The 25,579-nt window shown below is 41.1% G+C and overlaps 3 protein-coding genes across 3 annotated transcripts; 1 reads left to right on the top strand and 2 right to left on the bottom strand.

Moving 5' to 3' along the window:
- Positions 1 to 749: 749 nt before the first annotated feature.
- On the bottom strand, positions 750 to 8,324 carry sdhdb (succinate dehydrogenase complex, subunit D, integral membrane protein b). The gene is made up of 4 exons (XM_004075737.5): positions 8,167 to 8,324; positions 5,648 to 5,758; positions 3,929 to 4,079; positions 750 to 1,369 (listed from the first exon to the last, which is right to left on the bottom strand). The coding sequence occupies exons 1-4, from the start codon at positions 8,213 to 8,215 to the stop codon at positions 1,204 to 1,206; spliced, it is 477 nt and encodes a 158-aa protein (XP_004075785.1). The 5' UTR covers positions 8,216 to 8,324; the 3' UTR covers positions 750 to 1,203.
- A 547-nt stretch (positions 8,325 to 8,871) lies between these two features.
- On the top strand, positions 8,872 to 9,916 carry timm8b (translocase of inner mitochondrial membrane 8 homolog B (yeast)). The gene is made up of 2 exons (XM_004075738.5): positions 8,872 to 9,083; positions 9,506 to 9,916. Exons 1-2 carry the CDS (start codon positions 8,982 to 8,984, stop codon positions 9,671 to 9,673), a joined length of 270 nt encoding a protein of 89 aa, XP_004075786.1. The 5' UTR covers positions 8,872 to 8,981; the 3' UTR covers positions 9,674 to 9,916.
- Positions 9,917 to 9,995: 79 nt separating this feature from the next.
- On the bottom strand, positions 9,996 to 15,847 carry il4i1 (interleukin 4 induced 1). Its single transcript, XM_004075791.5, has 8 exons — positions 15,737 to 15,847; positions 15,135 to 15,234; positions 14,765 to 14,979; positions 14,566 to 14,678; positions 13,432 to 13,633; positions 13,283 to 13,351; positions 13,072 to 13,208; positions 9,996 to 10,991 (listed from the first exon to the last, which is right to left on the bottom strand). The coding sequence occupies exons 2-8, from the start codon at positions 15,163 to 15,165 to the stop codon at positions 10,214 to 10,216; spliced, it is 1,545 nt and encodes a 514-aa protein (XP_004075839.1). The 5' UTR covers positions 15,166 to 15,234; positions 15,737 to 15,847; the 3' UTR covers positions 9,996 to 10,213.
- Between the last annotated feature and the right edge of the window lie 9,732 nt (positions 15,848 to 25,579).

Genomic DNA, 25,579 nt, shown 5'->3' with positions numbered 1-25,579 from the left:
ACACTCACCTGAGCACAGGTGTTAGCTCACCTTTGCACTAACAGTTTGCATGACTGAAATATTTCACACTAGTTGGTTTTAAGGCATAAGTATGTGTGTGAACACTATCTGTTTTGTGTACATGTCGACAGGTGGACATTTTTGCAGCTAGCAGGGGTGTTTATAACATTTGAGTGTGTGTGGACAGGCCTTTTTGTACTACATTTGAACCTTACCATAATGATTAACAACCAGTAAACTTGTTGCTTTATGCTGCTTCATGGTCTTATCCCCCTTCCCCTCCTATTATCACCCTCCTACCCCCCCCCCCCCTTCTCTAACATCCCTCTCTCTTCTTCCCTTCTTTCCTTTCCCGTCCGGTCCAACACCAAAGATTTTGAAACATGATTGAAATTAATAAAGTTTGGCCTCAATTACAAAAAGGGTTTATTCAGTCATACCTTTGGTTTGTCTGAAGATTAATAACCCCTCTTGTTAAAGTAAAATATGTCCAACCCAAGAGGCCCTTAGCTCTCATCTGTCTGCCCAGCTGTTGGACAGGACAAGTTAAAAAAAAAAAAAAAAAAGTTTTTCAAGCGAGGATCTGGGATCCATGACTTTCAAAATAAAACACCACAGTGCATTGAATAAAGCTATGTTGCTAAGCTACATCAAACATACTTGTATTTTTTTTGTTGAGCTGATGAGTTAAGTGTTTCACCAAAACCTGTTCCTGCGGCTGGGAACTTGAGAAAAGTCAGAGCTTAAGGTGTTTGTAAATAGGTTTATTTTTACACAGCGCTTAACGGCGGCAGAACATACGGTAGGTTCTGACTGTAGTAATGAACCGGCGCATTAAACAGGACGGCACCAAGACGTTTTGTGGCTCGTCTGCGGTAAAGAAGACGCTTCACCTCGGCCACAGACCCGCACGAACACGTCGGCGGGTCAGAGGTGTGACCGTGGGGTGGACCCAGTCATGGTTTTCCGATTGGAGAACAAAGATGTGTTCAATGAACAGATGTGAAGCAGCAGCTTCAGCTGCTTGTCTGGAGGCGGACATGAACTTCTACTGATGATTAAAAAAAGCATGCTGGAAATGAATAAACATACATTGAAGTACTTCTGTCAAATTATCCATTCATAGGAATTTACAAAGAACCCATCTTGTTCTTTACAATCTTTTCCCTGCAGGACATCCAAAGCCTGTCAGTCCAGAGGAGCTCATTTGCTCCAGAGCAGAGCCACAGCTTTGCAAATCCCCACGTCATTGTAGTTGAAGTAACAAAGACCAGCAAAGGTGACGGTGGAGAGCAGGAAGAGCCCCGCTTTTGCCATCTTGACTTTGGTGTCTCCGTGGACGTAGTCTGTGAGAACCTGGTCAATCCCCCTACACACAAAAAACAAAAACACTTCTCAGAGTCTGAGCCTTTGAATGAACTTAGTGCTGCAAAAAAAAAGGAAGAAATAAATTAATCTGGAGAAAGTCATGATTTAAGGTTCATTATTAATGTTCTTCCAGGAAAATAAAAAGAAAAGGACACAGAATCATCTACAAGTCTCTTCTTCTCAATGAACATCTGGGCTTTAAGCCTTTGGCACTTATACAGGTCAACCCCCATACGGGGGTGCGAGGTTTTTGAGTGGTCTGGTCCGTGGAGGGTCGTAGAGAGAAGCAGCTGCATCGTAACCCTTGTGCTATCCTAGGCACTTTAACCTTGGGAGTTGGGTCATCTAGACCCACTAGACAGTGCGCTGAACCTTTTTTCTTCAATGATTTGTGAACCTCACTGGTGTCCATGGATTACATGAAATCTTTCCACCTTTATCCACCTTTGTCATGGTAGGGAGAACACGTCAATGGAAGGGTGGGGTCTTCTAAGATAACACAAGGGTTATGGGGAGTATAGGCGCGTCTTGGAGTTCCCTTGAAGCTCCTATGGTCACCTCCAGGGACGTCATGAAAATGGAACCTGCCATTGTTGTGAGTGTGGTAAACAAATTGTGAAGTATTTCTAAGGCTAATGGAAGTTGCATCCATTCATGACGCTGTGGAACGGTGTCCTTATGCCACTTCAGAAGTAAGTAAGGTGCGAGTATGAACGAATGGGGTGTGCATGTGATACAGAAGTGCCTCTAGGAAGTCCACATAAATCAGGTTCTGAATGTCTAATTTCCTCAATTCTGAAGCTATGTTCACACTGGGCTCAAAAATGTGCGTTCAAGCAGCCGCTGCTGCGTTCCAGCACCCCTGTAAACGTCTGCTTTCAGGCTCTAGGTTTAAACGCACAACTACTGAACACATGCTGAAAGTTAAACCAGTTGAACTTTGACCAATCAGGGACACAGAAGTGCAAACCGTTTGCAAATTGATCATAAAGGAGAAAAAAATAATTGTGGTTTGTGACCGGCTGGAATTCTATGACACCAAGTCTTTCATATGTCGGAACAGAGCCGTGAAAGAAACAGCCTGGACTACATGCGCTAGCATCAAGTAGTTCAACACGTTCAAAAATCCGCGGTCAGCACATTCTTGAACACAGAACTCATGTCTGGTGTGAACAGAGGTTGACAGTCAGGCTGCAAGCCAAGAGTGGGCACTTATCACAGACTCCTTGTGCAGTCCACAGGTTTAAGGGGGGGTTGAAGAAATGAAAAACCTCTATAAAATGCCTGAAACTCACCTCCTTCACCTTTACTTACCCGTTCGTGTTGTACAAGTGTTCACTAGGACCTGTTGCCTGCAACATGCCCGTAAAAAAAAGTGTGCATGAATATTTTCTCTCTACGAGTTTCCCTAAGCGACCTACGACCTTGATATTTCATGAAAACCCTAATGCTCCTCTAAAGGTATTGAGGATCAACAGGAGGTCTCCTTAATAAGGTGGTATTAAGGGGAGAGTCATCAGCACTGTCGTCTCCTTTCTAACACAAACTGTTGGTGACTGATCTTACAGACTGAAGTCAGTGATGACCAACCCAACTTCTGAAGAACTGGGTCAGTTCATCTGACCTAATTAAAAGGGATTAATGTCCCTTTGATTTATCAGCTAGATGTTATTTTCAACCGTCTTAAGAAATTTCCCAGAGATCCTATTAAACATAAGCATCCATGAAAAGTGACACCTTTCCTCAAACCCTGGCTGTGCGTGAACAGATTGTATTCGACATGAATTAACCCAAAAGGACCTTTCTGCCCCGAGAGCCGTTGCTTTCTGGACTTACGGCTGGAATTTGCAGCTCAACACTAAAAGCCGTTTCTCAACCAGAATGAGAAACGTTCTCAGCTAGAATGTGACAGCTGTGCCGCCTGCTGCCCCGCTCCCACTTCAACCTCCTGAAGAAGGTCGCTGAGCAAAGTCAGGACAAATCACAGAGAAGAATCGCTGCTTTTGACCTCAGTCACACAGAGATGATAGATGATACGTTCTGCTTATGCGCCAAAGGGGTAGACTAGAGGGCTTTTCTTAACATGACCCTTATGCTAACCTATGACCCCACCCTTCCATTGACGTGTTCTCCCTACCATGACAAAGGTGGATAAAGGTGGAAAGATTTCATGTAATCCATGGACACCAGTGAAGATCACAAATCATTGAAGAAAAAAGGTTCAGAGTACTGTCTAGTGGGTCTAGATGACCCAACTCCCAATGTTAAAGTGCCTAGGATAGCACAAGGGTTAGGCCCATGCATCCGTCCAGGTTAGTGTTACCTCTATGAGCCTCCATGGATCCGGACAATCCAAAAACCTGCAGCATCATACAGGCCATCCCCATGTACGAGTGCATGTGACTAAGGCTTAAACTAAGACTTATGAAATCTGAGGTTGATAAACTGTAAAGCAAAGAGATAAAAAGGGGAAATAGTCTGGAAATCTTTTTATTCTGAGTAAAAGGAAGTGAAAATGAACCGCTATTCCCGCAGTGAAACAAATGCATTCAGGTCTCACCAGTGACCATGCAGGGTCAGCGCTGCAGCCAGAGAGTAGTCTATGACGGGGCCGGGGCTATAATATGCAACAGGGCCCATGGCCAGCAGAGCGATGCTCAGCACCCGCTCGGCCGTCCAGTGCAGAGAGGCGGCTTTAGAGTCAGCTCCACCTGTGAACATAAATAAAAGAGGATCATCAAAGAGTAGAACGCAGAACCGACACAGAGCACAACATGATTGATCAGGGAGGTCCGTCATCCACGTTACAGTAGCTGTAACCACAACCTCGACTCACTTTAAACCACCTTAACTAATGACTATTAACAAAATGTGTTTGCTTTTCTTCTCCATCACATTATTTATACTATAAAAGAAACTAATTTAAACAACATACACATTCATTATACACCCACAAAGAAAATTAAAACAAGAGCTTTTTTAAACCCTTTACTTATAAACTTCATGTAGAAAATTATTTGACTTAAATTGATGTTTTATCTTCAACACCAAATTAAAAATGTTTCAACAGGCTAAAGAGGGAAAATCTTTCAAGTTCAGTTTTTCTTGTTACTTTCAGCAAACTGTCCACATATACGTTTGTTTGTTTTTCAGTGACTACCTGTCTGATCTTAAAAAGCCACTAAATATTTAAGGGAACATCACGATCCAGACAACCAGTCTTACAAAAGTGGGAATCAAAGCTCCAGGAAGTAGATGGATCCTGACAACACTCAGTATCAGATAGAAGAAGTTAAAATGCAAGTTAGAAAAAGGATGAGGAAACAATGCCTCGGAAAATACAAATTTATGCAACGATGAGTGGGATGGATAACTTCAGGGGTTTGCAGTGATGAGAACATCGGCGCTTCATGAAGGTAACTTCAGTGTAAAGCTATAGACCACGTGTGGTAGGGCTGCACCACATGAGGAAAACCTGCGGTATGCGATATTGGTGATTGATTTTGCAATAACCTTATAATTTGCGGTATATAAACAAATAGCAAAACAACCAAAAAATAGCAAAAAAAAATAGCAAAACAACCATCATTTCCATTTCATTGCAACAGTTTAAAAATTATACTCCAAATGACCCTAGTCTATATAGGAGGCAAACATCTAACATAAAAGGGCTCATCTGATTGATCAACAACGTAAATGGGTCCTTCCCATTGGTTAAATGCATAAAGGGATTTATTTCATTTGTTCAATATTTCATGCTGCCATGAGTTTCTTTTAGCACGTTTAAGGTAGCCATTTATTGCGATTTTCGCCGTCTTTTGAGGTATGCATATTGCACAGCTTGATGTCGCGATAACGATAAATGTGTGGTATATTGTGCAGGCCTAACGTGTGGCATTTTAATGGATGCTAATAAAGGCTGTGAACTTGCAAAAAGACACTCAACTTCTTTCTGTGGAGACATCAGGAAGTTTTTTAAGTAAATTTGATGAAAAATGCAGTAACAGTCAGCAGAGTCCAACATTTTCTGCAGATTTCACGCTCAGTTGTGAAGAAAACCGCATCAGCACCTGAACACACCTCCAGAAAGGCGGGCTTGCAGTTGGAAGAGTATCAGATCCTAAGTGTTACACGTGGAACCAAACTCTTTCCCTTTTACATCAACTCTACATTCATTAAAAAGAAGATGTGTGGCTGTGGGGGTGATGATGATGATGATGATGATGAGGGTAAGGAGGGAGAAATGGAGCCAGAGCTCTCTGCGTTGTGTGCGACTGACCGTACAGCGCCTGCGAGGAATGAATCCTTGCCGTCAGCAGACACGGCGGCTCCTTCCGTTTCTGTGGGACGGCAGCTGGTCGGGCCAGCAAGGCGCTTTGGTAGAGCAGAGCTGAGGAAAGAGATCATCATCCAACCATTAGATCAAAAGCGGTTAGCGAGCAAGAACCTCAAACCTGCCGAGGAAGAGTACACTGGGGAGGTGAACAAACCACCAACCCTTTTGACTCAAAGTAACTGAATGATCCTGCAGCAGCGTAAAGACCTTTTAACTTTAGGAAACCTGAAGTACAACAGCTTCAGCAGAAGAACGGTCCACTGTGACTACACTCCTGACGGAGCCAAAAGTTCTTAGAGTTTGAGGAGAAATAAGGAAGTAAGCGACGGGTCCGTCCAGCAAGTCATAGTGGTCCTCATGGCAAAACCGTCCACAGAACCACCACTGACATGGACAAGCAGAGCTCACTAATGACAACATTTGAAAACATCCTCGTTCAAAAATATATAAATACATACATCAACCAACTTCAGAAGATCTCCCAGTGTTTTACAACTAAAGAGCAATCCTAGACGACTTCTCTCTACATCAGGGGTTCTCAAAGTACGGCCTGGGGGCCAATGGCGAAGAAAATGTTGCGTTGGCATGGAAAAAAGGCGCTTTCAAGCTAAGTGGACTAACGCTTACTTTGTCATACTTCATGGGCTGGATAAAGTCCTGTGCCTTATTTGAAAGCAGGTAAATGCAATGCTCAAAGAATTCAAAATAAAATCGCCACTATGTTACAAATCATAAAAACTATAACAAATTTACCGGCGAGGAGCGCAACAATGAACTCCGACAACAACAACGAGGCTATGCTGCACAGCAGACAATGTTTACAAAAATGGCTAAATCTAGTGAAGCTGTGACAGAATCTAGCTATGTTGTGGCTTTGGAAATGGCGCGGAGTATCAAGCCCTTCAGTGACGAGGAGTTTGTAAAAAGAATGCATGCTGAAAGAAGCTGACATTGTTTGTCCAGAGCAAAAGAAGAAGTTTGAAGAATTAAGTCTGTCAAATGTTACAAATACTAAACGAGTAGAAGATCTGGGCAGCAACCTCTGACAGCAAGTGGGAAAACATCTGAAGGGCCTGGTTAATTGTACAAATGACACTTGGTCATTAAAGTTATTAAAACAACTTTTTCTGTTTATCCATTTTTCCCCCACCAAAATTGGCCCCCAGTCTAATGTCAAGTTCCTAATTTGGCCCTCCGCTACAAAAACTTTGAGAACCTCTGCTCCACATGATCCACCTTTGCAGCTTCTTGGTAAAACACACCTGATCAAGGGGATCAGCAGCAGATAAGGCAGGATATCAGAAAACAACCCAGCAAAACATGAAGGACTGACCAGGTAACTCTAACCATCTGCTTTATGAAGCCTCAACACTTTCATTTATCTTTATGGTTTTATAACCACAAAGTCACTGTGAATCCTGTAGAGTTCATGAGTCAGTGGGTTTCCTTCAACCAATCACAGAGGTTGTGTCCAAACTCCTTCACTATTCACTACATAGTGCACTATGTAGTGCATCTGCCATTTTGTAGGGCTGTCCGACTCTAAAACTCCAAAACTGAGTGCCCTAGAAATTTCCTAGAAGTCTCTGCGACAAACCAGTGTTTGCTCACTAGATTGGCGAATATAGACCACAATGCATTGCGTTTGAGTAATTTTCGTGAGAGTAAATGTATTTATTTTTTAAAATATATAAACCATCTAAGTTTTTTATCATCAAACAATTGATTCATAGTTTTCGTAAAATACTCAACATTTATAAGGGGTTTACTTCATGAAATCGGTGACGTCATATTTGCCGTTTTAAAAGTAAAGTAGCGAGCATTGTGTCTTAATAGCTTTTAAAAGGCAGGGCACTAGATTGTCCCGCACTAAATAGTTTAGTAACTAGAGAGTAGGGAGGAAATTCAGAGAGCATCATCATGAGAGTGAAGGGCAAACAAAATTTTAACAGCAGACTGTACCTACTTGATGAATGGACTCAAAAGACGGAGCTTGAAATTACAAATATTCTAATTTTTTTTACATTCCGTCTATTTTATAGTCATATTTTATTTGAAATGTGCATATTTTTCACGAGAGATTCAGTAACCTTAATTTAACCCAGGAGGAGTGCTACAGACAGTAGTATGTTTTTTTGTTGTTGACCAGCATGACGAGTAACAAACAACACGTGTATGTGTGACGCACACGTACAGAAACATACAAATGTATACACATAAATAAGTTCAAATACACACACATTACGTCTTTCTTTCTTTCAGGTATTTGAACCTTTGAGTGTCCAGTCAGCAGCGCCTAGCATCTTCTAGCACACTGACTTTCACGCGCTGGTGTAATCGATGCTAACAATTACAGCTGCGTGACTTGTAGCCGTGAAGCTGGGAAAATTCCGGCGTCCCACACTCCGCAGCTACATCTCCACTTTCACACAACCACAGCTGACAGTCGGAGCTTAACTTACGGTGAACTCCTCTGCGACACAGAGAAGAGAGTTTGTACACAGCCGCCATGACGATCCTTCAGCCAAGGTCACCACGAGTACCCGGATGTGAATGGAGCGTCGTGGCCGAGATTATACATTTTAAGAGAATCTCTCACTACATTCCAGCTTCTGTTTGTTTTTGGTTTTTAAAAAATAAAACAATGCTTTTCTAAAAAATACACAAAAAATCACACAAAAACAATCCGGTTATTTTAAAATTTTAAACGTTTGCATATTTTTACCCTGTATAAAAGAGTATTATTTTATTTGTGCAGACAACTTTTGAGGCCACAACTTTTCCATAGAAGACTGACCTTTACTTTGTCCAGCTTTGAAAAGGCACTCCAATAAAAATGGTATTTTCTGTGTTTTTGACATGTTCTTGTGCCACTTTTCTATGGAGGATACATATTAGAAAAATGGATCCCTTTCTTCTTGCTGTATCTGTACATAGTAGTTACCTCTTTTTTATCGGTGCTAAATATAATCTGAATTATGATCCATATCTTTTCTATTCTTAAACTTGTTTCTTTTTTCTTTTTATTTAAAATGTTTTTTTTTTCTATTCTAAAATCCAGTGAAAGAATGAAGATGATTAAAAACTACAAAACACTTCATTTCCTTTTTATCATTAACGATCTATGGTTGGGAGGCGGGGTTTCTGTTAGCCAATCACAGACGTCAGCGTGATCTGCGCAGTCGCAGTGACTGAAGGAACGGTCAGCGTTCACCTTCGGCGTGTGGCCGCTCAGTCAGTGAAACCATCGGCGTTTTCTGTGCCTCAGCGGTCCGCCATGGCGGATTTTAACAGCCTGAGCTCATCGGAGAAGGCAGAGGCGGCGGAGCTTCAACGGATGATCGCAGTGGAGCAGCAGAAAGCGCAGTTTCAGGCGCAGGTCGGTGCTAAATGGCAGGCTAAGCTAGCCGTACTTCTTTCCATTCAGAGGCTACCTGCAAGGAGTCCGCACGTGCAGGTTCACTGAATACTATTCTGTACAAACGTCAATGGTCTGGGGAAAGCTGAGGTTCTGCTATAACGCAGCGTTCTACATTTTCTGGCTCGCGCTCGTTAGCAGATTCACTGCAGGCACGCGCCCTGCTGTGAGAACATGATTAAAAAGAAAATGATTTGTTTCAAGGTGCAGGCTGCAGCAGAAACGATGACATTATGCAGAACGTCACGTTCTGCATAATGTCATAATGTCAACGTGAACTGTGCACGTGCGAAACCTCTTATTTTAAATTTGAGCAAACTCTATAACAGTGGAGGAGCTCGTGACTGTTTCTCATGTTTCAGTCTCCTCTCCATGTTCTGCAGGTGCACACGTTCACTGATGTCTGCTGGGATAAATGTGTGGACACTCCCGGCTCCAAACTGGACCACCGGACAGAGACCTGCCTGGTGAGCTGCGTGGAGAGATTCATCGACACCACCCTGACCATCACCAACCGCTTCACGCAGATGGTGCAGAAGGGCGCTCACTGAGGATGGACGTACACTGGTGGAAGATGCTGCAGGCTGGGATCACCTCAGCTGAATGACTGTGTCACTGCAGGTTCCTTAGAGCTGGAGAACCCATCCCTGTTTCACATCTTAACTACAATCTTTTAAAGTTCCAACTACACATGGTGCATTCATCCTCCGCCAAAATCTCAGCTATTCTGTATATTTATTCCTTCCATCTGTCATTTTTTGTCCTGTATGGAAAATAAAGTTTTAAAACGTTAAGTCTAACCTGGTTGCTGGAGCGATAAGCAGACATGGAGTGGACACATCTGGACACTGTAGGTCAGATTTCTGAGACTTGTTTTTGCAGGAATAGTGTTTTATTAGGTATATCAAGATAGAAAACAACTAACTTCATTAAAAAAATAAATGTGTCTAGGAAAAAGTCCAGTACTTTTATTATTTCTAATTCTACAGTCACACCAGCCTTGGCAACGTGTGTTCAAGTGGCAAAAAGTCTGTAAACTCAGTCCAGTTCTCATATACAGTCAAACCCGACATGCTGTCCTTCATCTGGTTTTAATTGAAGGCCAGCTCTTTGCTGTGGATGTTTTTAGCCGCTCTGAGTGCAGACTTCACGGCTGTCTCGATCCAGCCGTGAGGAGTGGCCGTATGCTCCCCCGCAAAGTGCACCTGCCCCTCACTCCTGAAGAGCTCCTGGGCATACTGCCCCTGCTGGTAGGGTGTAAACAGTGCAAAGGCTCCCAGACTGTAAGGATCCAACCCCCACTTCTTTACCAGCCCTCCGGTCCACAGAGGCTTGATCTCCTGCCCGTGGATTCTCGCCAAGTCGTCCAGAACCACGGCCATCAGCTCTTCATCGCTCATCCCTTGAAAGAGGGTGGAGTCATCTGAGCAGGTGTAGGAAGCCAGGAGGGCACCTGCGGCCGTTGCAGGGAAGCTGTGGCTGGGGTAGTAGATGAAACGCGAAGGCCGGTCAGTGACGCTCTTCCCGCCTCTGATGCCCTGCTTCTCCCAGAATCGCTCTTTGAAGCTGAGCACCACCTTGGTGGAGCTGGCGTAGTGCACGGAGCGCAGAGCCTCCATCTTATTCCCAGAGAGAGGCGGCTGGAAGTCGATGAAGAGGGTGGCCTTGGCTGTGGCTGTCACCAGGACATAGTCGACTGTCAGGTTGGACAGAGAACCGGGGTTTTGCTGGTCCTGGAACGTCACAGTCACATGATCTCCACCTCTTTGGTCTATTAACTTCACCTTAGAGTTCAAGAGAATGGTGGCGTTTAACACCCTGTAGAAAGCTCTGGGAAGGTGGTCGAAGCCGTCAGTGACCTCAAAGTACCTGGAAAACAAAACGTTTTTAGTCAACAACAGACGAAAAATATGGAGTCCAGGGGGGTATTCCAGAAAGCATGTTTAAACTAGCCGGACTTTAAGCCTGAACTCTGGCTGAAATCCAAACCTGAACTTGCTTACTCTGGGTATGTTGGTTCCAAAAGACCGGATGTGAGTTAGCGTAATTACGCTCGACTTGGTAACCCTGGGTTAATGCACGTGCATGTCAAGTACATAAAGACATTCTCAATGGATCGCAGATTTCTGGAGTCACAATGGAAACGCGTGGTGAAAAAAAAAAAAAGCGCGACGCTTGAGACGGAAGTGAGACGGAGTCTGAGATTTTAATGACGGCGTATGAAGATTATAAACCCATCAAAAAAGTAACACGGCTGCATCATCAAAAAAAAAATAGTTTCTGCTTGGAGAAAAATAACAGACAAAGTAAACGCACGAGTTTCTGATCTTATTTCCATTTTCCTTGTGACGCATATATATATATATATATATATATATATATATATATATAATTACTTCTATTGGTAACAAATGATTGAGTTAAATTTATTCAACCTAATTTCTTACGTCTATAAAACTCAATAATTCTTTATACAACTCAAATTTACATATGTATCTAACTTAATGTCACATTACTGCATTAATCTTTTTTCCATCTTATTTACTTATATTTCTTGAACTCTCATATGTCTAAGTTTGAGCCGGCAGATATGCTCATTTTTATAACAATAAAAAGGACGGAAAAAAATGCACGGAGTGCAAAAATTCATTTAAGAATTTACATCATTGTCATTACAACGAATACTTGTAGGGGTTCTATATAAACTCATCATCGTCTCCTTCACTCTTACTCATGGTGCAGAGACATAAGCATAGTAGGACAAAATAACTCGGCAAAACACGGCAAAACACAGTAAAACAGCTAAACAACTAAACACATTTTGTCAAAAACCCACACTTTTCTATGAGATTTTCTATGGCTCTAATTTCTTTTTCAAACGGCATTTTGTCTCCTCTTGATTACCAACGATTTGAATAAAGAAAAACTCAAGAATGCATTTACGAGCCTGATGTCTTTCATATATGTTGTCCATCATCAGAAAAATGCCACAAAATAGAAAATGTAAAAACAGCAAAAACAAAACTTTCCTCAGAGTGGGTCTTAAAAAACTCCTAACCTTGTTTCCACAGTCTGTTGTTGCTCCTTAAAAAAACCAAGGATGCAACTCTACACCTACAGCATGTTTCATGCTTGTTTCTAGCTCCCATCACACCTCTCTGATACTCCTGAATCACCTTCTCAAGAACAAGATGAAGATCTCTTGACTCTTTCTTTGATCACTTATCCTCCTGACTACCAGCATTGCACATGTGTCCTAACCCTGAATGTCCCCCAACCACTGCATACTACTTTTTGTATCCACGGAGGACATTTGAGACTGTAACCCTTGTGCTATCCTAGGCATTGGGAGTTGGGTCGTCTAGACCCACTAGACAGTGCGCTGAACCTTTTTTCTTCAATGATTTGTGATCTTCACTGGTGTCCATGGATTACATAAAATCTTTCCACCTTTATCCACCTTTGTCATGGTAGGAAGAACACGTCAATGTGAGGGTGGGGTCATCTAAGATAGCACAAGGGTTAAATGATACCAAAATGAAAGGGTGGAGCTCTGGGTAAAACCATATTTGATGGGTTGAAAAACTATCTGACTCGACAACATTTTTTTCTCTGGTATTCAGGAGCTTTTATTAAGGTAGCTGTCAGAACCTTCATCCCTGCCCTCCTCAGGTTCCTCTGATGGACCTCAGTGTTCTGAAGATGCTCAGGTACAGCCATGAAAGTGGGTTTTTTCTATCATCACATCCTGGAGGGAGGCAGATCCGTAGATTTGCAATAACATCAAGCAGCAGAAGAGGAGCAGAAGCACCTGAGTCTGTGTTTGACATATCCAGAGAACAAATCTAACATCAGCTGTTCTTCAGAACCAAAGACCAACTGGACTGATAGACATTGCATGAGTCAGTTTTCTCAATTTGAGGTATTAAAGACATAAAGCAGATCTTACTCGTTGCTGTCACTGATGTCTGACTGAATGTAAAGCATCTCTATCAGTGAGGTGTAGAAGAGGCTGTTTTCATTCAGAATGTCCCCAATCATCCTCAGGGCGCCGCGGCTCAGGTTCCCTTCCTTCACCAGGTACTCCTGTCGCCATCAAACACACTCCTTTCAGGTTCGTTCATGTCAAACATTGTCCTTCTATTCATCAGAAAACAAACCTTCACTGTATAGGAGTCGTATTTATCCAGCATGGCGCTGCAGCCCATCGCTTTAAGGTCATTTCTTACCTGAAAGGTGAAGCGGAAAAACATCTGCTTCACAAATAACATCTCTCTGATGGTTACTGGTGTTTGTCATGAGTCTGAACCTTCCACAGAGCCCGGCTGAAGAGCTCAGCTGCTGATTTTCCTCTTTCTCCCTCGTGCAAACTGTAGTTCAGGACACTGGGGTTGTTTTCCACGGCGTACGTTCTATGAAGAGCTTCATTTATCAAATAATAAGTGTTGATGTCCTCTTGGATGAAATGGTTAAGAGGAATTTGCAGCTTGGAGATGAAGGAAAGCAGAATCCTGTAAAATGAAGAACTCATTGTCAAGCTGGAGATATTTCACTGTTTTTTAAAAAGACAGATGACAGCAAATATTTTCTTGGTTTACGTCAATTGTATAAATGGTTAGTTATGGTAGTTCGAAGAAAGTGTATTAGTTTGCTACAGGGTTACAATTGATCCTGCAAAATCTTGTAAATGGGAACTGTTGCACTGTCTTTTGGTCATTAAAATACCTGCACTGACTGGAGGAAGTGTGGGATTAAGGGGACTTTTCCATCAAAAAAATCCCAATGAGGTAACATGTGACCTAACTCTGAACAGGAGCATTTTTATTGCCATATACTTTAGTTTTTTAACAGTGTGCAGAACAAATTGGTCCTTAGTAAAACAGCTGATCTTCAGTCTTTGGTTTTTATCTGTTCTGGACCTGGAGCTTTCATTAGTATTTTCTACAAATCTGATTTTATTTTATTTTTCGTGAATATAATTGAGAGTAAAAACACTAATTCTGGATTAAAATGTACCCAGAAAACAATTGATGTTCAATGATGAGAAGAAGACAGACCTGATCAACTATCATTCATCTGTTTAGGCTTAATCTGACTGTAGTTTAAAACCAACAACAGGTCAGTTAAGGTTGGATTAAAAAACAAACTTGTTATGGAGAATGGATAGTTATGACGTTTCAGACATTGTTATGCTGTGTAGATCACATATTTATAACCTGTTGACCTCTTCATTAATCTGCTCTCAATCTGACTCACCAGCCAAACCAGAATGTGTCTAAACTCTGTGATCAAAGTCATGATCTAAAACCTCTCATTTGAGGAACCAAAATTCACCAAAAGTCTAGATCATGCCCCTGACAACCAATTCTCTGTGTTGCTGTCAGTAGAAATTCCTCTTGAGCCTCAGCTGATGCGTTTAAGTCATTTTTTCGACTGTACTCACTTATGGAAGCTTGGGATCCTCATGGCACCCACTTCTGCGTACCAGCCCTCCTTTTGGTTCCTGTAGGTCTCCACCCGTCCTCCAATACGGTTACTGGCTTCTAAGATGGTCACCTTTTTCATCCACATGGACACATTAAATTACACCATGTGCATCCCCCTCTCATTTACAAGATATTTGTCCTCAGAAGATAGATAACCTTATGTCCCGCATCTTCTAAAACCTTTGCAGCAGTCAGTCCAGCCATGCCCCCTCCAACGATGAGCACATGTCGAGGGCTCTTTGTGACGGGAAGACCTTTGAGGACCATATCAAGGAGATCGCTGTAGTCTGAGTCCTGGAGGCAGTCAAAGACTGGGTCTCCACTGAGTCCACTCACAGCGTAAACCACCAGTCCCACCAGAACCAGGGGGGCTGGCAGACCAAGAAGACACCAAAACCAAAGACAAAGCTGAACAACTCAGAACTTCCAGCTGAATTTCTATTTTTTCTTGCCGTTAAGTATAAACAGAAACACTGCGACTGATGCGGTATGAGCTAGAAGAGCTTCGACTGGCATTCAGACTTACCAAACTTGCACAGAGCCACATGGGGTGTCATGGCAGCGACAGAATGCCACAGAGTGGATTTCTGTCTTTGGGCACCGATTTGAGGAGAGACAAAGGAAACCTATCAAAGAAGGAGAGTTAAGTGCTAACTCCAAACACACGTAATAGCGTCAAATAGTGGGAAAAAAATTGTGATCAATAAAAAAAAGATCTCAAATAATCAGAGAAGAAACATCAGTGTACGACCTCCAGACTCACCTCCTCAATAGGAAATGTATTGTAAGTTGTCATAGAGTGATGCATGACTAAAGAGAAATGAATCTGAATCTGCAGAGTCAAACTATCAAAGCTGTGACTTCAAACCCCGGAGGTGGGGTGGGTATGTGTGACATCAAGGTCATTTTAATGAAGGGCTTGCCCGGTCTCCCAGAAATACTTTCCCACACTGCTTCCAGACTCACCCACACTGAACAAATCAGATTAGTGGGGTTATACTAGTCATCAGCATACCTTCAGTCCTCCATCGACTCTGATTTTAATATCTGACCTGAAAGAGCTCATGGAATCAAATCAAGAAGATCTGAGGTCAAACATCTCCTCTGAAGCAAACAGCTCTCACGTACCTGTAGGGTGATCACCAGCTTCTGTCTCTGTCAGTGTCCAACCCAGAAGTGACCCCATGCTTTTATTCTGTCTGCAGGGAAAGAAAATGAAAGCAAAACTACTCATAAGTTTCATTTTCCTGACTGACGCTGGGATTGAAAGTGAATAAAGAAACTCTGAGCTGGAAGTTCCAAATATTACTTCTGTAAAAAAAAAAAAAAAAAAAAAAAGAATATCACATTTCAATTTTAGTCATGTTTCATTATGAAACTGAAACAAATGGAAGGGCAAAGGCAGCATGACAATGTAATAGTTTTTTAGAGTTTTCTTTCTCTATTGATGATCAAATGTGAGAATATCCATGGATTAGAACAGGGGTCACCAACCCTGTGCCCGCGGGCGCCCATGCGCCCCCGAGCACCCCTTGTGACGCCCGCAGGGAATGCACCAACACATTTTTTTTTTTAATTGAAGCAAATATTCAACAAACAATCACAGCATGTCTGTCAATGACAACAATTGGAGGTTTTTAGTAAACAGGTCCTGTGGCGCCCTTCATACCACTTAGTGCCCATGAAATAGCCCTCAGTCTCAAAAAGGTTGTGGACCCCTGGATTATACAAACAGTGAAAATCACAGTGAATTTTCCTTTTCAGCGATTATTTGAATGATTTAACCCACAGATTCTTAATGTTTTACATGTAGGGGACGTGGGAATGAGGCTGTGAAGCAAAGTCCCTTTTGTGACATTTTTATTAACAACCTTTTCCAGAAAAATAGGCTAATCTGTTTCTTCTTCTTCTTCTTTTGCAGGTTTTAAAAGCTGTTTGTGGACAGCCGGTGAGCAGAACCAGATCAACCGGAGCACCAATATCGACGAGTAAGTCCTGGCTGCGGCCTGCAGATCGCTCAACGTCGCAGAATGCTGGAACGCTGTGGAATGTTAACCCCGCCCACGTTGAGCTCGTGTAATACTGAATAAATGTGTGTGCATGGCTTGCATCAAGAGGGGCACAGGTGAGTGAGATGAAAAGCAATCAGGAGTGATTAGGAAGAAAGACAGGAAGTGAGGTACGGGAAGTGAACTGATTCAAATTACAGCCTTTATTTTTCTGACAGAATTTCATATACTATTTCTATTTAATTTTTTATTGAAAGGCAGTTTAAAAATCACAGATTGTTTTTGATTAAATGTTTTCCCCTTTTGCTTTTTGAACTGAATTGTTTCAACATGAATTATACCATGCTCTGGGTGAAAAACCTGATTCTGAGTGGCTGCTGAGTGTGCATTTAAAAGTGAAAACAAGAATTAAGGAGTAAAAACTGGTTAATATTTATTTATTTTGTAAGTGACCATGGTATATAAAGATAACATTCAGAAAGTCACATGGATTCTATACATTAACATGTACTTTATGACTTTCAGTATGCACTCTACATTGTCACTGGGACTAAATGCGATTTCAATGAGGTGTGTGTAGATTGTGTCGAGTGAATTCAAGACACTTTTGGGTTGTGGCACAAAGTAACCTACTGTGTCTTTATTTCTTCAAAGGAAATATGGAGCATATAAGAAGATGGTGTCTTAATCTAATAACTAACTTTCCAATGCCGTAAGTGCTCTTTATGTGATCAAACTTTTAAAATCCTTATTTTCTAATTACATATTCTAATGAAAACTCTATGGATTGACCTTCTATTAACATTTTGATAGTGAACATTCATTGTCACTGATTCACCAAGGTCTGAAGACGACAGAATGCAGGCCAGAAAAAGAGGAGCAGAAACTCCAGGTGAGAGGAGGTCATTGAATTCATCAGGCACATATTGAAGCTCTTCTTTGAGGCTATTGTTAATCCCTCTACCACTTTCAGGATGAAGAAGATGCTTCACTGAAATAGATGCCTTCTGAATCCATCTCATCAACTATTGAAGCTGGAGCTGTTGTACACTTACATACATAGTTTTTCCCTGCATGCTTTCACTCTGTTAAGTTATTTAGGTGACCTGAGATGCCCCTGCAAATATAATATTGTATTATAAATATAATAGAATATTGCATTTAATCTAAAGGTTTAGGAGATGGGATGTCCAGGGTGTTTTTTAGTGTCATATCTTTTCATTTTTATGCTCTTCTCTTTGTAGGGGAAGGTGACATGAAGACCAGCAGTGGGACAGGAAGGAATGGATGGATCCTTCTGAACTCATCATTTGTTGCCATCTCCAGTATCTACTCTAAGAATTCCCTTCTTTTTCTGTACAGGAAGAAGATGCTTTACTACACGGCACCAGTAAGGCAGCCACATGGTGCAAAATGCAGTCCTTTCAAGGAAGATGTTCCCTGCCGGAAGTTCTGAAGGTAGATAAAGGAGAACAGAAGGAGATTCTGAAAGAGCTCGGAAACTGCTCCCTCATGAGTGAATGTGACGAGAGATTGATGGAACTGAGGGAGCTTTTCGTTTTTTCATTTCAGTTTTCAAATGTTTTTTTGTCTAAATTTGTGTATGTGTAATGCTATAATGACTGTAGCTTTACATTCATTCATCTTCTATTACGTTGTATCCCTTTTGTGGTCACGGGGCTGCTGGAGCCTATCCCGGCCACTTGCTGGTGAAGGCAGGGGACATCCTGGACAGCTCGCCAGTCTTTTGCAGGACCACAATCACACACCCATACACTCTCACATTCACACCTATAGACACTTTAGAGTGACCAATTTACCTATCAAGCATGTTTTTGGGCGGTGGGAGGAAGGCCCAGAGAAAATCCACGCATGCAGGTCTAGCATGGGGTCAGAAGTTTTACTTTCCACGTTTAACCCACCTGAGACTAAGCAGTCCTTTTGTTGTGTGAGACTGAGCTGAAATACATAACAGTTATTACACAATATCTTGGTGGAACCTGGATGTGATAAAATTATATATAAAATTCTATATTTTAAATTGTGATATAATTTTACAATAAACCATTGATCAATAAATGACAGGTCCAGTTAAACTTTATTTCCAAGAGACAATGTTAGTCAGCAGCTTTGTTCAGTCTGCCCTTTTCTTTTCTCCTGTAGCCATATATAAAAAATATATATTTAAAAAAAAATCTTAAAGCACGACTGTACATATCCTAAAGGCAGTTAATTGCATTTATTAACGTGATTAAAAACACAAAAACCGATGGAATTTCACGTTGGCCGCACTTAATTCATGCAGCCAAGATGCACATTGCTCCATTGTCCGCACGTATTTTAAGTGCGTCCAAGGATACAAGTCTGCCACACATACTTCGTCCAGGTCCGTGATGCCAAACAAAAAGTACCGCTGTTGAGCCTTAATTTTATGAATTCTCTAATACATGCACATGGAAACATGTAAAAGGCATATAAGAAGACGGCAATCGCGGTATAAATTCCCTAATTCAATTTGTTTTTTGTTTTTTTTTATATAGCCCAAACAAATCTTTTTTTATTTTTTATAGCCCAAATTCACAACAACAGTCATCTGAATGGGCTTCCTACCGGTAATTGTAAGGTAAACATACAATCAAAAAGAATCATAAATGTATAAAATACAATAAGATAATACTCAAACTTTAATTAAACGGACATTCCTGCCCTTAGACCCCCCTTTCGCGGTAAGGAAAAACTTAAAAAAAAAACGATAGGTGGCAATATTGCACATGGAAACTTGTAATTTGCAAAGAAGAAAAAGACAGGCTCAACGTGGGCGGGGTTAACATTCCACATTGTTTCAGCATTCCACGAAATTGAGCGTTCTGCAGGCTGCAGCCAGGGGTAGTTGTGGGATCGACTATATGGAGTCAATTCAGTCTCAATAACCAGAAATGCACACAACCTGTTTCACAAATACAGACGCTCTGATTCACAACTGTAATTTTACGCAAACGTGCAATATAAATTTGGAAATGCACACGTTGTTTCACAAATGCACACCCTGTGTTTCACACATGCACAATAAGTGTTTCTCACAAATGCAGACAAATTGTTGTCATCAAACCATCAGTTGATGCAAGGCTGTGTGCAGCCTATTTTCGTAAAATGTTACATGTGTAATACATGTCCTTTTTTGCTCAGTTTTATGTTATTTTTCTTCGTTCACTTGGACAGTTTGATCGTGGGTTTTTATAAGCAGATAAAATTTAGAAGGATTTATGCTAGAGTAACAAGCAAACATGTTTTTTATGCAACTGTAATTGTCACTTTAAAAGGTTATAGTAAATAAATGAGTTTTTTTAACATTAAGGAGTAGTTGCATTTATTTTTTGTTACATTTAGTTACATGTATAAATTATATCTGGCCCTTTGAGGACAATCACTGTGCAGATGTGGCCCTCGGTGAAAATGAGTTTGACACCCCTGGGCTAATGAATCTGTCATCAAACTCATCAGCAAAGTAGGCGTGCTTGCTTTCAGCCAATCGAATGGCATCTAAGACTTTCTCCAGCTTTCACACTGATGTCATAACTGAAGGTGCACGGCACACAAGCATGGCGGTAAAGTTTTAAAGTCCAGGGGCCTCATTTATAAACGTTGCGTACGCACAAAAGAAGGCGTACGCCACTCTCTACGCAGTAGTTGATATTTATAAAAAGCAAACTTGACGGGAAAATGTGCGGTCCTTCACGCAAGCTCTGACCCAGGCGTACGCACAAAAACGGGTGAAATGAGAAACGGCGACACCGTCGGCAGATGGGAGAAACACGTGAAAGTGAAAATGACAATACTGCCTCTCATAAATAACATGAAGACTTCACAAAGCAAGTCTTACAATTAACAGCCTACACGAACACCCATTTGATCGATCAGCAGTGAAACAAACAAAAAAAATCAAACGAAAATTACAACAGAAATTCAAATGAACACATATTATTTGCAAAAAGAAAAGTGAAATACGTTCTGCAATATTGGCATGTTGTGCGATTCATCCTCATAAATAATAGTTAACAGAACGAAATAATGTACAAAACTGATATTCTCGTCAGTGTGTCCGTCTGGCGGAGCAGATATAGGTGCGGGCGTGCGGACGGACGGACAGACGTACTAATTGTCCACTGGGGAAAGTTGTTTTCATATTAAAACATTTCTTCATAAGCTATGGAATTATGGTATTCATACATATGCCTTTAGTTTGTTTTATCTTTGATAAAACAATGTATGGCGTATGTCTCAACCATTCACAAAGCAACAAGAAATTACATTTGCGCTGATCAATTTCCCATTTCCACGTCGATTATTACCGACATCTGTAGCTTGTCAGATGCAATAAATGGATGGAAATAAAATGCCCCATCACAATGCGTAATGACGCACAATGGCTGATCTTAGAAGATGTGGCAAATGGAAGAATTCAGAGTGAACGCATCTTTAGACAGCAATAAGACTTGCTGGCAAACGAGGACGAGTGGCTTATGAGCCGGTTCCGACTTCCTCGAGCAGTCCTGTTGGACCTCTGCGGGCTTTTGGGCCCGGCGTTACCGGAGCACTCGGAGGAACCACGCGAGTCACCCGGTGCATCTGGCGCTCCGGTGCCCCCTCGGTCGCAGAGACATTCTGGCGATGGAGCGCCAGACGTTTTTTATGCCTCGACTTTGATGTCCGACCATTTCTTTTTTATTTTGGCCACGGTCTGAGGTTGTGAGGCTACAGCATTTGGCGTCTGCCACCGTTCGCCACTCAAGTGCCTTTTTGGCATTAGTAATGCCCACACTGTGCCCTCCAAACAACACTTTTTTCCTCTTTTCCACTTCGCCAACGATAACTTCTACTTCACATTGAGTGAAGTTACGTTTTTTTGATTTCCTCTCTGTGTTTGCCATGATCTCGCAATCAATGAATATTCATTTGTGGGCGTTTCACGGACTATTTATGGGCAACTATAGGCGTGAAGCCGCAAAAGCTGCGCAGCATTTAGAATTGGTTGTGATTTATTAAGGGAAAGATGCGTAGGATGTGCGTGCGCACGGTTTTATAAATCTGAATATTTCTGTGCGTACGCACGTCCTATGTTTCATCCGTACGCCACTTCTGACGCAAATCCTACGCAAAGTTTTATAAATGAGGCCCCAGGAGATGCTAAGTCCATAACGTAGGAGTAACAAAATCATCCACTATAATTAAAGTCAGTATTGTAATTCTTTTTCTAACTTTAGGGGTAACGCCCTGATTTGAAGAATGGAGAGAAAGGGAGGGGGGGGTGTATTGATCTGTGATTGACAGTGAGGTTAGCTTGAGGTAACGTAGTCCCGCTGCGTCTTTAATATGGAGAGTGGTACAAAGAGATGCCAGTTTCTCCACAGAACTTTTTGTGGAAGTTGATGTTTTTTTGTTCTCCACCTCCTCATGATCCAGACCGAAGGGACCGGTGTACGAGTGATAAAAGGAGGCTAGCATCATAGCTAATAAGGATAAAGTATTAGCAAACTATCCCGAGTGAAACATTCATCGCAAATCCCAGTTGACCTGCAGCGTGAAGGGAGTCTCAATCTTCACCACAGAGAAATCTCTCACAAATGTGGGGAGATTCACAAATGAGAGCGGGTTTGTGAATGCACATTCTAAAATTTGCACGATCTGTGAGTTCATAAAACAAGTGTACCTAAAAATGATGTTTGTGAAGCATCTATAGTGCATTTCTGAAAAATATATTGTGAATTTCTAAAAAACATGTGATATTAATTAAAATATTACAATATGTGATAATATTTGTGAAACAAAGCGTGTACATTTGTGAGACACTTATTTTGTATGTGTGAAACATTTCGTGTGCATGTGTGAAACACAATGTGTGCATTTCCAAATTTATATTGCACCTTTGCATAAAATTACAGTTGTGAATGAGAGCGTGTGTATTTGTAAAACAGGTTGTTTGCATTTCTGATTATTGAGACTGAATTAACTCCATACGACCAGGCGTGTAAATGATGTTCGGCTCGAGTGGGTTCACTGCGGGTCAAACAGGACTTCGTTTCGCTGATGAACTTACGTTTTTTTTTATTATTTTTTTAAAGATAGATGAAGATAGATTTAAAGATGTTATTTTGCTGTCCAGCGGTCCAGCGCCAAAGTTCTTGTACAGAGAAAAGCTCTGCCCACAAGGTGTCTGGAAGAAATGCATTGTGGGTGTTTGTTTTTCTTTTCTTTTTGTTTTAATGATTTAATTTAGTTGGTGATATTTTAGTTTTTTTGTTCCTTTTATGTAAAATTTAATTTATTCTTTGTTTTTTGTTTTTTGTATTCACTCACTGTCACCGCCAGTGAGGAGTCTGTCTGTTTCTTTATTATTATCTGACAAACTAAAACAAATAAAATGACCTTACAACTCAAAATTCGACTTTTAATGGATTTCATGAAGCCTTGGTTTTTGTTATTTTAAAGAGTTGTATATAAGATTGGCTCTCTTGGCTTTTTTCAGATGTGTTGACTTGTAAAAAGTCAGTCTGGAGTTAATTCATGATTGATGGGCTGAGATCTGGAGCAGAATAATTCAATAGATGAGTTCAAATTTTTTTTTTAATCAATTATAGCTTCATTTGACATGTGTGGATATTATGTTAACGTCTAATATGGATTCATTGTAAATATTCCATTGCTAGCATAGCATATACAGTGTGCATATGCATAAGGAGTGTGTACGTGTACTATGAATTTTTAATGCAACAGCTAAACCAGGGGTTTTAACCTCTAAAATAACCATTTGCTCCAGTATTTACAGATAAAACTGAGCTAAAGCCAAAAATGTCACTACACTTCCTATAAAAATACACTTTTTTTTAGCAGACTTGAGGCCATTTAACTATAACATCTAACTTTTAAATATTCACAATAATTTTAATAATTTTTTTTAATAATTTTTCAATAGGCTATACAGTATAGCAATTTTCGTTTATTTTAATCTGACAGGAGCACATTGAAGTTCCTCTCAAAATAAAAATGTGTCAAAAAAGATGCTCCTAAAGAAACAAATACTTGCACTTATAATTATGCAATTCTGTCATTTATTTACTTTCCTTCTGAACAGAAACTATAGATACTGCTGTGCAGCAGAAGATAAGAACATAAACTTATTCTGATAATAAACAGTTCTGACAATAGATTAATCATCGTCAATTTGTTCGGTAATCTAACGTGTGCATTTTGAAGGATTGATAAAACAAACAAGGTCAGGAGTGGCTAAAACAAGTTTATTTTACTATTATAAGATCACTTCATTAAATAAAAAACCCAAATGACAAAATGTAACTAATAAACTAATTATTTACACCCAATAAAAAACAAATTAGGCTACTTTGAAACTCTATGCAAAAACTTCTGGTGAAACATTTTATAGAAACAAAAGAAAAATTGTAACAAACAGAACAACTTCAACTCAAGAGAACAACTCCAGAACGACGACTGAGCCCCCCCCCCCCCCCCCCCCCCCCCCATTGTCTGCACGTGCTGCGACTACGACAAAAGAGACAACATTGAGACAAGAGTGATGCTGCTACTCAGTCTCGATTTCTTTTAAAAAGCCTTTATAGAAAAATAAAGGGCCCCATTTCTGTTTTAGATATAAAAATATCCACTGTTGCTGTTTTTCAGACTTTATACCATGGTCCGGTTGAATACTCGATTCTGATTGGCTGCTGGGTATGCATTAAAACCTGATAACCGCACGGTGAAAAAAGAAGTTCCGGTCGGCTAGCTTAAATGATTTGTATCACTGCGCCGGCTTCTGTAAAACAACCTTTTGCTTCATCATCTGGGCAAAAACAAGCGGTAAGCGATTAACTTTCCCTCTGAATTGATGCTTTATTCAACCCATCGGGACCATCGGCATATATATATCATCGAATCTTGACTGCAGCGGTGGTGCTGCGCGACGCGGACTATATGTTACGTGATGCGGCGCGATGCGCCGCATCACGTAACATATAGTACGCTGTTTATGAGAAAAGTGATCCAAATCGAAAAAAAAAAACAAGAATTAAGGACTAAAACCTGGTTAATATGTATTGCTTTTGTAAGTGACCATGGTATAAGCGGGTTAATGGCCTTCGAAGTGTGCGGTTACTACTTTTTAACGCACTTCGCGGAAGCTTCCACGGCGTGCGTTAAAAAGTAGTAACCGCACACTTCGTCGGCCATTAACCCTTACATAAACAACAACTCTTAAGCTACAAACACACCGGGAATTTGACGTGCATCCAGTAACTCGCTTTTGACCCATTGTGTTCACACTGTGCAAGCAGGGAGGGGCTTCTTCTTTTCCTACCCCACCCACAGAAGAATCTTAGTGTGAAATGTCAGAGGGGTGCAAATCACACAATTTGGGCATAAAACAATAACAATTCAGTTCATGGCTGGCATCCTTGCAATGGCAATATGTATTAATTGGTTTGTGTTTATTTGAAAAACAAATGCAGACATTGTCGGGCTTGTCGCGGTGTCTGGGTTCACCAGATAAACCCTCTACACTCCGTGTTTGGGGAGTTTCACTACGTCTTTATCAAATCCGAGTCCCTGATTGGTCAAAGTTCTACCTGGTTTAGCCTGAATCATGCATTCAATGGCCATGTAGGGCCCAAAAATGGTCGTCAGAACTTGCGAAGCTATGCACGAATGTGAGAGTTTTGACTGCAGCCCGAAATGCACTTTTACTTACTTACTTGCATTGACTTTCCGTTGGAAATGGCTGCTTGAACGTGCGTTGCCTAGAGCGGTGTGTACTTAGCTTCAGGCCAATAAAAGGCCAAGAGTCCAGCAATCCTCCAACCCAGGCGTGGAAGCCACAGAAAAATCCTGCTGCAGGGAAGAATGGGGAAAAAACATTCAAGTGGAGGATTTTTTGTAGTTAACAACTCACCAAAGC

Source organism: Oryzias latipes, chromosome 13, assembly GCF_053564925.1.
Source record: "Oryzias latipes strain Hd-rR chromosome 13, Olatipes_Hd-rR_3.1".
NCBI classification, from domain to species: Eukaryota; Metazoa; Chordata; class Actinopteri; order Beloniformes; family Adrianichthyidae; genus Oryzias; species Oryzias latipes.
The sequence above is the reverse complement of the archived record's forward strand: the minus strand, read 5'-3'. Positions and strand labels throughout refer to the sequence as shown.

Bases quoted from the DNA above. Each gene is read 5' to 3' on its own strand.
- sdhdb (XM_004075737.5), bottom strand. From the start codon at position 8,215: ATGGCGGCTGTGTACAAACTCTCTTCTCTGTGTCGCAGAGGAGTTCAC. The intron at 4,080-5,647 runs GTCAGTCGCACA...TTATGTTCACAG, and splicing joins TTCCTCGCAGGCGCTGTACG to GTGGAGCTGACTCTAAAGCC. The intron at 1,370-3,928 runs GTGAGACCTGAA...TTTTGTGTGTAG, and splicing joins CTGACCCTGCATGGTCACTG to GGGGATTGACCAGGTTCTCA.
- timm8b (XM_004075738.5), top strand. From the start codon at position 8,982: ATGGCGGATTTTAACAGCCTGAGCTCATCGGAGAAGGCAGAGGCGGCG. The intron at 9,084-9,505 runs GTCGGTGCTAAA...CATGTTCTGCAG, and splicing joins AAGCGCAGTTTCAGGCGCAG to GTGCACACGTTCACTGATGT.
- il4i1 (XM_004075791.5), bottom strand. From the start codon at position 15,165: ATGACACCCCATGTGGCTCTGTGCAAGTTTG. The intron at 14,980-15,134 runs GTAAGTCTGAAT...TTGGTCTGCCAG, and splicing joins TGTGGCTCTGTGCAAGTTTG to CCCCCCTGGTTCTGGTGGGA. The intron at 13,209-13,282 runs GTTTGTTTTCTG...TGATGGCGACAG, and splicing joins ACGACTCCTATACAGTGAAG to GAGTACCTGGTGAAGGAAGG.